This window comes from Pleurodeles waltl, chromosome 8 (assembly GCF_031143425.1).
Source record: "Pleurodeles waltl isolate 20211129_DDA chromosome 8, aPleWal1.hap1.20221129, whole genome shotgun sequence".
Lineage (NCBI taxonomy): Eukaryota > Metazoa > Chordata > Amphibia > Caudata > Salamandridae > Pleurodeles > Pleurodeles waltl.
In genome coordinates, this window is record NC_090447.1 from 1,169,470,538 (window position 1) to 1,169,483,490 (window position 12,953).

The 12,953-nt window shown below is 46.5% G+C and overlaps 1 protein-coding gene across 2 annotated transcripts in view; it reads right to left on the bottom strand.

Annotated features, from left to right (window-relative positions):
- COG3 (component of oligomeric golgi complex 3) overlaps positions 1–12,953 on the bottom strand; it is a 291,820-nt gene that overhangs the window by 88,796 nt on the left and 190,071 nt on the right. For both annotated transcript variants that reach the window (XM_069205406.1, XM_069205405.1), the window contains exon 17: positions 7,322–7,442. In XM_069205406.1, the coding sequence (XP_069061507.1) occupies positions 7,322–7,442 (121 nt within the window). The remainder of the gene's footprint in view (positions 1–7,321; positions 7,443–12,953) is intronic.

A 12,953-nucleotide genomic window follows, 5' to 3' on the forward strand; every position in this document is an offset into this window, starting at 1 on the left:
AAATAAGCATCCTGCAAGTCCACCGCTACCATCCAGTCTCCTGGGTCTAAGACAGACAGAACTTGAGGCAGGGTAAGCATTTAGAATTTCTCCTTCTTGAGGAAGTAGTTTAGGTCCCGAAGGTCTTGGATAGGACATAAGCCCTTGTCCTTCTTTGGTATCAGAAAGTAGCGGGAATAACAACCACAACCTACTTCTGGCACAGGGACCTTTCCTATAGCTCCCTTGGCCAAGAAAGCTGCGACTTACTGGTGGAGAAGCGCCAAATGATGCTCTGGAAGGTGACTGAAGGATGGTGGCATGGGTGGTGGAGCAGATTCGAAAGGGAGGGAGTAGCCCTTTCGAACAATCTGCAAAACCCACCTTTCCGTGGTGATATGTTCCCAGTGGGGCAGGTGATGGCGAAACCTGCCACCAACTGGACGGGAGTGAGGGGACAGACTAGGAGGGTTTGGAGGCTGTAGCGGGGGCAGAGGTGGACTGGACAGACCTCTGGGTCCCTGTCCCACAGCCATGTGGGATTCAGAGTCCTCGGCCACGCATAGGCTGAACAGCGTGAGAGGCACAGTGGCTGTGTGGAGGATGCGAGAGGGAGCCCCTTCCGTGGCCACGAAAGGGGCGAAAAGCAGACTGTGGTGGGTGAGGGGCTGAGGAAAGACCGAGGACCGAGCCGTACCCCAGGAATACTTTAATGTCTCCAAGGCCGAGTCCGCTTTGTCTCCGAAGAGACGGGAGCCATCAAAGGGCATGTCCATGAGTGACTGTTGGACATCCCCCGAAAACCCAGAAGTATGTAACCAGGCGTGGCGTCGTAAGGCCACCGTCGTAGCAACTGATCTGCCCAGAGAATCGATTGTGTCCAACCCACAACGGATTGTGAACTTTTCCGCATCTCTCCCATCGTTCACAGCTTGGGAGACAATAGCACGGGCCTCCTCCGGTATCTGCGGCAGGACTTGAGCAACCGTATCCCACAGAGAGTGGGTATAGCAGCCCAAAAGGCATGCGGTGTTCACAGATCGCAGCGCGAGACTGGAGGAAGAAAACAACTTCTTGCCAAACTGTTCCAGCCTTTTGGATTCCTTATCCGGGGGTGCGGATGGGAATGCGCCTGAAGAGGAAACCTGTATAACAAGACTCTCAGGCGTGCGATAGTCCTATTCACAGGACCCCTTGTGTTGGGTTTGGACCATGTACCCAAAAGGACATCGGTGAGGGCTTCATTAAAAGGCAAAAGGGGTTCTGAAGTAGAAGCCCCAGGTTGAAGCACCTCAGTCAGGAGATTAGACCTGACCTCAACAGTGGGAAGCTCGAGACCAAAGACTTCAGCTGCCCTACTGACCACCATACCATAAGTTGCTCCCTCCGGCGCAGCCACAGTAGGAGGAGACAGCATGCCAGCATCAGAAGTATCCAGACCACTGGCTTCGGCCAATTCCTGGGCCCAGTCCATAGCAGGGTCATCCTGGTATTCATAAGGGTCAAGGGACCCCCTCTAATTCCTCCCCGTATTCGTACCCATAAGAAAAAGGGTCCAAATCCGACCTGGGGTGAATAAGCCCCATTGTAGCCGAAGGCGGCGGCGGCCGATGCCGCTCTGACTCGGAGTCGTCATGGATAAGAATCGGGTCAAGGTTGATAGTGGGCACCACCGACGTTGGGAGCGTCGATATTCGACCCGGCGCCAGGGAAGGTCTCAAGGGTGCGACTGGCACCGGTGCGGATCCGCGCACGGATCCGGAGGTGACCTCGGTGGGCGGAGCCGAAGCCGCCGGCGCAGAACCTGAAGACCCCTCAGCCAAACCCCTTGTGCCCGCAGGCGCCGTATCGGGGTTGGACCGCCCAAATATGAGGCGCAGGACCTCATAAAACTCTTTAAGCTGGGCGGGGGTCGATCTGTATCTGGGAAACTCAGGGAAATGCAGAGCCAACCCAGCGCAGGCTCCGAGGATGGAGTCCTAGTGCGTGGACGCTCTTCCCGCATTGCGTCGGCCGAGCGAAGTCAGAGAGCGATGGGACTTCTTTGACTTCTTCTTCTTCTTACCTTGACCCGAGGATTTAGAAGACGAGGAGTGATGACGACTCCGTGACCGATCTAGAGACCTTCCTCTCAAACGAGACCTGGACCGGGACCTACGCAGAGTTGAGTAACGGGTCGCCATTAGCTTTAGGGACTGGACCGCTCTCTCAAAGCCTTCGGGTGCAAGGCCCGCACTCGAAGCACGACATGGTCGCGCTCAAGACACCACAGACAAATCTGATGAGGATCCATCACCGACATCGTCCGATTCTTATGTCTCAACTAGGTAGTCTTGGATTTCAACAATGAGAATATGAACAAGAAATTATTTTCAACTGTAATGCAAACAATAATGCTGAGAGCTTATTCTCTTGTGGTACCAAGAATTTGTGTCTATTACATATATATTTGAAAACTTTCAGCAAAATGTGCCCTTGATTGAACTACTAGAATTCCATGCTCTGTGGACTGCATTCCACCCATGAAACGGAAAACATCTAACGAGTACTTGCCCTTCCGTTTTGTTTCCATGCACAATTATGGAAAGGCATTGGTGTTTCAATAACATTTATCAAGCATGAACCCACACATTTAACAGAAATACTTAGATCCACAGGTGTATAGACCAAATTGTGGAAATGTGTTTCCAAAACCTATCCACTGAATGTCAATTGCGAACGCATAAACAATGGGACAAAAAACTATCCAACTGTCATTGAGGAAACAGCACCCTGAACGTTTCCAGTTTACAGAAATGCTAAGTACTTCACACACTGCATTTCTTGATCAAAGGTATAAGATGCCAAGCTACAGTCCATGTGTAGTTAAACATATCTAGAACCCGGGCACCAAGGCTACCAATTCCACTGAAATCTCAGCTGAGAAATGAAATGCAGCCAAGACATTTCAAATGGGGCTACAAAAAGAGAGGGAAGAAATTGGTTGACTGTTGGAGTCTTTATTATTTTCAGTATTTCATTTTGACTGATCAATCTCTGGCTGCCAGGATTTGTCCACTTTGTAGATTTTATATTTTGTTCTAATCTTTTAAAAATCTAAGTAGAAAAGGATAAAAAAAATGTCTGGGTGTCAATGCAAATGGGACAGATTTTGGCAATGGCACACATTACTACCATCAAGCAACAAAACAAAATGTTGTATTTATACAGTAAACACAGGTTAGGCCGTGGCTTATAGTGAAGTTGTGTTGATTACAGTGTCCTGTAAATTAAAAAGTGAATAGTCTTTTTGTTAGAATTGCAGCTAAATATGCTGCTATCACGCAGCATAGTTAGAAACTTTGATAATATGTGTCACTAACAACCCGCTTGCAATGACGAATAATTACAGATTAATGACCTTCGCAAAAGAAACCACAAATGTTCTGAGGTTCATCTTCCCTGCATTACCCCTCTTTTCCTTGACTCAAGGCAGTCATCTCTTAAAGATATTTGATAAGGGTAATACATCTATGATTTACCCACCACAAAGACAGATGGCATTATTACAAGTTTGGCACTCATGAGACTGCCACACCAGCAGTCGGACTGCCAAAGGACCGCCGTCCCTGCCGAGAGCATGGTTCCCGACAACATGATGGCCGTCGGGCTTGCAACCAACCTTGAACACAGCGCCACCTGGCTGATTACAACCCCTCTTTCTGCTAGCCTTTTCATGGCAGGGAGCCTGTGGCATGGCATGCGCCGTGCAGGGGAACCCCTGCCCAGCTCCCTCGGAATGCTGACTGTCTGCTTTGCAGACAGTGCACACTCCGAGAGAGCTGGAGTGTTAGGATATTGGCCCCAGCTACCTTAAAGGAGCAGAGGCCAATATCCTAACACTATTGCCACCAGTCAGCCTGGCAGGAACATGGTAAGATGCTCAGGAGAGCGGTCTTAGGACCATAATGTGGCCCAAAGGTCTCTCAACACATCACATCAATATACACTCAACAACATGACTTCAGCCTCAACACAATGTGCTCATGAAAGACAAAAATCTAATGACTAATGAAATGCCTTCAATGTGACCAGCCTTAAGAAATAACAGGCAGAAAATGCTGTTCAAATCTGAGCTCTGGTAGGCTTGGAACAATAACCTCTGAGTATGTTGATGTTTTATATTAAAGAACATCTGTCAAGTTTAACAAGCAATCACTATTAACCACAGTTTGTTATGCACGACTCTAACCCTTGATTGTAGCATACTCTACAGACATTGTCAGGTAATAGTAATATTCTCTCTTTATATGACAAATAGATTTACTATCCTAGGGTAATAATTGTAACTCCTTAGTGCTCAAGTGAAACACACTTAATTTAATGACAATGTCCAATTATGTGACCAATAGGTCATCACCATGTATATTTACATCTAAGCATTTGATTTAGAAATATTCATAAAAACAAAAAAGCTTTCTTCCATTGCCCCAAACCTGCCATCAACTCAAGACTCAGTTTATGTTTCTGACAATTCGCGTATAGATGTGCTGACTGTTGAAATAAGTATGGTATGGATATAGCTGGAGTATTTAGGGTGGAGGGGTGAGGTTCGTTAGGTCTGTGGTATGGGCTGTTTGCTAACAGATATTCATTTCATGTCACTACTCTAGCAGTAGAAGACATTGATGTAACGATTCTACTCTTTAGCTGCTCCCAGTTTCCTGTTGTGGTTGCTTGCCTCCAGCTATGCATCTTATTTTCAGTGAATAAAGCTAACTTTTTATCTGTACTCCATCGAGGAGCATCTTTATATTATACCAGCTTCATTTTCAGCGATGGTGCAATACTTACCAGCAAGTACACTTGTCTGGCTGTCAAGACACATTTGTTCAATTAAAAAAGGCAGCAGAACAAAGTTGTTTGTCAGCCAGAGATACCACACCATAAGGACGTATTTACCCAGTACCTTAAGGCCTCTGCAGCCGTTATGCAAACAAAAAGGTATTATCAATGTTCAAATGCAATTTAATCTGATATGTATCGGATGCCAGTGGTAAAACCACATGCAGAAATTAAAAAAAGAGAATAGGATAGACAGTAAAGGAAAGTGTTAAAGTTAATGCAACAAAACCGAATTAGAAGACAGATTTAGGTTGTTTCTTTAACAGCAAGCAACATGCAGTCTGAAATATATTCTGTTCTATTCACAAGTTTTGCTAAGCGCTTGGCTACCCGACACCAGGCTTCTAAGTGCTAGAGGCTTTAGAGTGAGAATCGATAAACTAATTAGGGAAAGAGGTGGGTTTTCAACTGATTTCTGACTCATGAAGTTACTGTCAATTCTCAGGCTGATGGGCAAGAAGCTCCAGAGTTTGGGTGAAAGCTATGTGAAGGACCGACCTCTACTTCCAGCTCTCTTGACTCTGTAAACAACAAGAAGATCAAGGTTGTTGGACCTGAGCCCTAGGTTCTTAACATCCATCTTGGAAATTGGGTGTTCCTCAAGGGAGAGAGGCCAACTAATCTGCTCCCAGAGGGTTGGGTTATTGCCCACTAACACCTCAGCTTTCTCTCTACTCAACTTTAGGCAGCTCTCTGCCATCCATTTAGACACCTTCACTAAGCAGCTACTGAGCTTCATAGAGATGGAGCCTCTATCAGGAGATAGTGAGACAATCAGTTGTATATTGTCTGCATAGGATACCATCGAAAAGCTGAAAGAACAGATATCATCAGATAATGGAGGAACGTACATGTTGAAAAGTGTGAAGTGGAACCCTGCATTTCAACTGATAACTACTTGAGTGAAAAGGCCCCTCGCTGACTTGAAAGCTCTGCTTATCTTAAAAAGAAGCAACTATTTTTTAAGTCAGCCTTTTTTCTTTGTATGTGGTTCATGCCCTAACCCTTCTCCCCTTGAATGCCTTCCAGTGGAGTTCAGCTGGCGGGGACAGTTGTTATCCACAATTACACACACAGGCAATTTGCAATGCCAAACTACCACACATGCCAAAAAAGACCATCACTGACCCATCAAATTCATCCTTCAAATGAATGAAAGGCAGAAAGCCAAGGGTGGACTTATTGTAAATGCAGGGAAAAGTGAAGGCTGTGACAAACATATTTATAGCTTTTGTGAACGTAGGGTCGGCCAAAGGTAGTTCGTAATGGCAATTGTAGTTGCGTTTAATTTCAACTTTGGCATTGAATAAATATGTAGAAATAGAAAGAAAGTGAAGAGACTAATACAACATTTTCAAGTTCGCTCTACTGAAAGACAACCCTCTTGTCAATATTTTGGGCAATTCACAAAGGATACTTCATTAGGATGCAATAGTCCCTGACAAGCACCTTAAAGCAGTTCTTGTTCTTGAGTTAAAATAATTCAATCACTCCACAGAGATTTAAAAAAACTGTAAATTCTGCACAACACTTCAATGTTACAGATCAAATCAATAATTAGGTTTGTGTGATCAAAAGAGGTTTGTCTAGACACTGGCAGCACAGAGTGCTAAAGGTCTAGCCCTGGTTACCAGAGTTCCTTGGGCTGGTTGCCTGCTACTTGGCTTTAGTTTCTACTTAAATCTGAAATGGGGGCTGCACCAGCAGCTGTGAGAGGATCTGGAATCCGATGGGAGCGCATACTAAAATGAGCATGAGTGAGTCCAATTTAAGTTGGTCTAAGTAAGCAAATCAAACAAACCCTCAATCAGGTTTATGGTCGTGGTGTGGGGAAAAAACAGATGCTAAGTGTGGAAAGGAATAGGAGACATCTAAAAGCCCCCTTGCTGAATGCTGTACGAGAGAGAGAGAAAGAGAGATTGTGTGTGTGTGTGTTTTTTTTTTTATGGGTGCTGGCAACAGAGTAACTGGGCCATAAGAACCTGGGACACAAAGAAGGCATGAGGCATAAAGCATGAGACAAACCAGGGTCTCCAGAAATTAAAAAAGATAGCACTTGCCATGACAGGATATGGCACAGAATGTTCCTTCTGCGTCTGTCTGCATGAGAAAGCATTTATAAATTGAACAGAAAAGCCTTAGCTTTGAGCATCAACAGGGAAGGTCAACAGGTGAGTATTAGTTGGACAGTCCACGACTGGTGAAATGGTGCCAACAGCAGAGAGAAAAAGAAGCTACCAAAAATACAACTACTGCTCTATAGTTAGCAAGTATAGAGTCATGTCTTTTTGCAGCATGCAAAAGGATTAAGATTCGTTACTCAATTAGCATTTCTATTTTTACTTAACATGCAGATCATTGCAGGTGAACATAAAATAATTCCACAAACTGTGCAGTGCACGTCAGGGGCTGTGTAGGCCTCAGCTACTCAGTTCTAACGAACAGCACTTTGCAGTACCTTTTGTTTTCTTAAGGTCCAGGGAAATTTCCTTAATGGTGAATTCAGTGTGAAATGGAGCAATTTGTTCACGAAGAATCAAAAGATGCTTGATTAAAAAAAGCTGTCCATCAATCTGGGCCTGTAACAGAAAGAAAGAAATGTTTTAAGTCATGAATTAAAGCACACACAGTGAGGCAGGTCTTGAAGAAGGATTATTTCTAATGCACATAATACATTTTATGGAAGTGTAAGCATTTTATTTATTCATTTAGTTCACAGGGAACGTCACAGCAGAGGGTGCTAGGAAGGAGGCCAGTTGTACCCTAAGGGACTCAAGGATATGGGCCCCTTAAAAATAACTATAACTTGGGGTGATGTGACCCCTAACAACCTGTAGGATGCTGACTTTGTATATCCTATATCAAAATGAGAGTGCACAGAGTCCAGGGGTTTCCCAGAGGCTAAAGTAGATAATACTAATGCTCTCTTTTGTGGTAGTGTGGTCGAGCAGTTAGGCTTATCAGAGCGTAGTGCAAAGCATTTGTTGTGTACACACACACACACACACACACACACAGACAGACAGACAGACAATAGAAGAAACACACACTCAATGTCTCAACTCCAGACCAATGGCTTTTATATAGCAAAAATTATATTTTCTTAATTTATTTCTAGAACCACAAGATTCAAGTTGCAGGTAAGTACTTTAATAGATTTGTACTTCACACATACATCAATAGTACTTTGTTTGAAATCAATCAGTTATACAGTTTTTGAAATATTGGCAAGTATCTGTTCTAAAAGTTGACAGTGCAATTTTCAGAAACAGTTCCTGGGGGGGTAGAAAAGTTAGTATGATTTACAGGTAAGTACTTGACTTACAGTTCCAGTCTCCAGGGGTTAGGAAGTCTACAGGTTGGGGTTCAAGTTAACCCGGTGCAGAGGTCAAAGTTGAGGAAAATTAAACATGGGCTCCTATGGGGGGGGGGGGGGGGGACACTCTGAATCAGGCCTACCTGCAGGTAAGTACCCACGACTTCGGAGGGCAGACCCATGGGGTTTAGCAGAGCACTGTTGGGGGAGGCACCAAACATACAACCTCAGTGGCACTGGGGCGGCCGGGTGCAGGTTGCAAACAAGGTATCGGGTTTCCAATGCTTCCCTATAAAGGGGACCCCGGGAGTCACTCAGATGCTGCAGGCGAGGTCCAGGGGGTCGACTGTGGCAAACCACAGGCTGGACAGGGAGGAGGGCCGCCTGCTGAATGTGGCCGCACTAGAGGTCAGGTTCTCCAAGGGCTGGGGGCTGCGGGTGCAGTGGTCTTTTAGGCATCGGATATCTTTGTCCGGAGCTTTCGCGGCTGAGGGGGTCCTCAGGATTCCCTCTGCCGGCGTCGTTGTGGAGGGGTGGGGAGGTCAACCCAAGGTGGGCACTTGCTCACAATAGTACTCTCTCTACCTGGTTGGGCCGCCTGGTCACCAGCTACAGGCCTCGGGTGCAGAGTGGTCAGGACTCACGGATCCAGGGAGGCACGGGAGTTCCTTGGTGTAGTTTCTTTTTGGACAGGGCCACTGTCCTCTGGAGTGCTTGATCCTTTGGTGTGCAGGGTAGTCCTCTGGAGCCTGGCGGAGGTCGGTGGTCCTGCTGGATGTGTTATTTTCTTGTTGCAGGTTCTTTGGAGCAGGAGACAGGACGGTAGGGCTGGGGCCGAGTCAGTTTGTGTCTTCCTTCCTCTCTGCTGGGGGTTCAGCTTAGCAGTCCTTCTTCTTTCTTGTCAGGTCACCAGGAATCTGGTGAGCTGGGTTCAGGGGGCATTACAGGGGTCAGAGAGCAGTAGCCAATGGCTACTGTCCCTGAGGGTGGCTAAACCCTTCTTGTGTCCACTCCCTTAGGGGAGGAGGGATACAAACCTAACCCTATTGGTCCCTGTCCTCCAAACCAAGATGGAGGATTCTGCAGGGAGGGGGTCACTTCAGCTCTGGACACCTTAATTGTGGTCCTAGCTGGGGTGGTTGCTTCTTCCTGTTTTCCCTAGCAATTCCACTGGCTCGGGTGCCCTGTAACCAGAGGGTTGAGCCTTTGAGGCTCACCGCCGGGTGTTACAGTTCCTGCAGTGGAGAGCTGTGAAGCACCTCCACACAGAACAGGCTTTGTTTCTGGCCACAGACAGCACAAAGGCTCTCACCCCATGTGGTCAGAAACGTGTCTGAAAGTGGCAGGCTGGCACAGACTGGTCAGTCCTCACTAGCAGTTTGGCTAACGTACAGGGGGCATCTCTAAGATGCCCTTTGGGTACATTTTTCAATAAATCCCACACTGGCATCAGTGTGAGTTTATTGTGCTGAGACGTTTGAGACAAAACTTCCCAGTATTCAGTGAAGACATTATGGAGCTGTAGAGTTTGTAATGACAAACTCCCATACCACATACTTAATATGGCTTTACTGTACTTACAATGTCTAAGAATGGACATAGACACTATAGGGGTATAATGCTCATGCAGCTATGCCCTCACCTGTGGGAAATAGCACCCTGCCTTAGGGCTGTAAGGCCTGTAGAGGGTTGACTTACCCACGCCACAGGCAGTGGTTTGTGGGCATGGCACATGTCGTCTTTGCCTTTTCTCCCCACCAGCACACACAAGCTGAAAAAGCAGTGTGCATGTGTTATGTGAGGGGTCCCCCAGGGTGGCATAATACATGCTGTAGCCCTGAGGAACCTGCTGTGGCCACAGGGCCCTTGTACAAGGGACTTAACTGTGTGCCATGGGTGTGCCAATTGTGAAAACAAAGGTACAGATTTTGGGAAAGAACACTGGTGCTGGGGCCTGGTTAGCAGGATCCCAGCACACTTTCAATCAAAATTGAAATCAATATCAGGCAAAAAGTGAGGGGGGTAACCAACAGTGGCACTTTCCTGCACACCCTTTCCCTGATGCCACAGCAATGGATGCACTAATGATAACTATGCTAATGGGAAAAGTGCTTGAATGAGGTTTCTCCTGCTGCCCTGATTCTCCAAGTCATCATTTAGTGATGGGATACTCGTGGGTTGGGGAGGCCATAAAAATATTAATTTGTAGATAGGTAACCGTTGATAACTGGATGTTCTCCACCTTGAACTTCCAAGATAGTAGCATAGAAAACTTGAGCTTTGCTCTGTATATCTGATGTCATTTACAACTTCTCAGAAGAAAACAATGGTTTCAAACAGTTTCCCTAAATACCAATAATAATACACTTACTTAGCACTGTGTACCCCAATTTTCCTGTTTCCCTCCCACTATAAATAAAAGTTATTATTAACCCCTTCGGTGCGCATGACAGAATGGTTCTGTTATGCGCACCGGCTCTCGTGTGCTGAGGACGGAACAATCCGTTCTCATCACTAGCCTCAAATCCCTCTGCTGTTTTGTAAAAAACAGTCTTGAGAGCTGTGGAAGAGCTTTCCCAGCTCCCAAGGCTGTTTTTAGTTTTCAGTGAAAGGACAAGAAGCATGCATGGCGTGCTGCTGTTATTTCACTGAAAACAAAAGTGATATGAGCTGATCGGCTTATTTCACTTTCTCTGCCTTGGTGCTTGTAGGGCTATCTTATCACTGAGGCAGAGGGTAGAACCTCCCCTTTACATTGGTACACCTCTCTAGTGGATTCCTGATTGGGGATCGCCGTAGGAGGGAGACCCCCAAGCAGGAATCCAGCACTAGACACCAGGGAGGTGGGGGGAGGCCCCTTGGACAAGGGCTTTTGCTCCCCCATACATTTTTTGGCAAAGCCCCTGATCGCCTCCTCCCTCAACCCCCCTGAGAGGCAGAAAGAGCACTATGTACCAGGGATTACTTTATGTAAATAGTGTAGGGGTGGGGGCTGCCCATGATGGGTATGCCAATGCCCCCACCCCATTTTATTCAATGTGCATAGTCTTTCTGCCCCCCCCACCCCTCCTGGGGGCAGATGGGTATTATTACCCCCAATCAGCCCCTGGGGAGGGGGTGGAGGTTGGGGGCAGAAAGCCCCCTAGAAACCTGGGATTGTTATTTTTTTTTAGATAAAAGAGGGGTGGGGGCTGCCCACAATGGGCATGGCCATGCCCCCACCCAAAACAGATTGAGCTAAAGTCTTTCACCCACTCCTGGGGGGCAGAGGAGGGCAATAACCCTTGATCTGCACCCCGGGGGGGGGGGGGGTGACAGAAAGCCCACTAGGCCCTAGGGAGATTGTTTTTTAGCCAGAGTAGGGGTGAGGGTTGCCCAGAATGGGTTTGTCAATGCCCCCACCTCTCCCCAAAAATGAGCACAGTCTTTCTGCCCCCCACTCAGGGCAGATGGTGATTATTACACCCGATCTAGGGGAATCCAGGGAGGGGGGCTTGCGTGAATCCCCCAACGTTTTTTTACCCAGAATCCCCTGCTAACCTCAAATTTACCTAAAAGAACAAATCACTTTTTCCTCACTTTTCTGTGTGGAGTCACTGTGCCATCGCAAATTTCCTACCAATCAGCGTTCCCCTCAGTCTACCGATAAAAATGATACCTCACTTCTGTGGGTGCCCAAAGCAGAGTCAGACTAAAAACATATCTTTAAAAAACTGCGCTTATGAATATGCTTTGGCATCCCCTCAATCTCAACATGTTTTTGGCCCTTCCCTGTCGCAGGCTCTTGGTCCACTCAAGTGTGGTATCACTTTTAACGGGAGACCGTAGGTAACACTGAGTGGTGGGACATTTTTGCTAGCACAGTGATACCACGTAGAAATGTGAGGAAAATGTGATTTTTTTAGCTAAATTTGAGGTTGCATGGGATTCCAGGTAAGAAAATGTTGAAGGATCTACGCAAGCCACAGCTCCCTCGACTCCCCGGGTGCCTAATTTTTCAGAAATGTCTGCGTTTGGTAGGTTTCCCTAGATGGCCGCCAAGCCCGGAACCAAAACTGCAGGTTACCCCCTTGCAAAACAAGGTTGTTTTGCGATAGATAATTTTGTTGTCTCTACAATATGTTTTGGGCCTCCACCGGTCACAGGCACTAGGCCTACCCACACAAGTGCAGTGCCATTTTTTATCCATAGACTTGGGGGAATGATGGGTGGAAGGAAGTTTGTGGCTCTCCTCAGTGGCCAGAACTTTTCATCACAAAAATGTGAGGAAAATGTGTTTTTAGACACATTTTGAAGTTTGCATTGGATTCTAGTTAACAGAAGCTGGTGAGAGCCACACAAGTCACCCCATCCTGAATTCCCCTGGAAGTCTAGTTTTCAAAAAGCTACAGGTTTGCTAAGCTTCCCTAGGTACCAGCTGAGCTGGGTCCCAAAATCCAAAGCTAGGCACACTTAAAAAAAAAAAAAAAAAAAACAACAAAAAGGTCAGTTTTCAGTGGAAAAATGTGATGTGGCCCCATTGTGTTTTGGGCCGTTTTCTATCGCGAGCACAAGGCCTACTCACTCAAGTCAGGTACCATTTTTATCGGGAGACTTAGGGGTATGCTGGGTCGAAGGAAGTTTGTGGCTCCCCTCAGATTTTAGAACTTTCCATCACAGAAATGTGAGGATGTGTTTTTATTAGACAAATGTTGAGGTTTGCAATGGCTTCTGGGTAACAGATCCTAGTGAGAGCCACACAAATATTCCCATTCTGGATTCCTTGGGTGTCTAG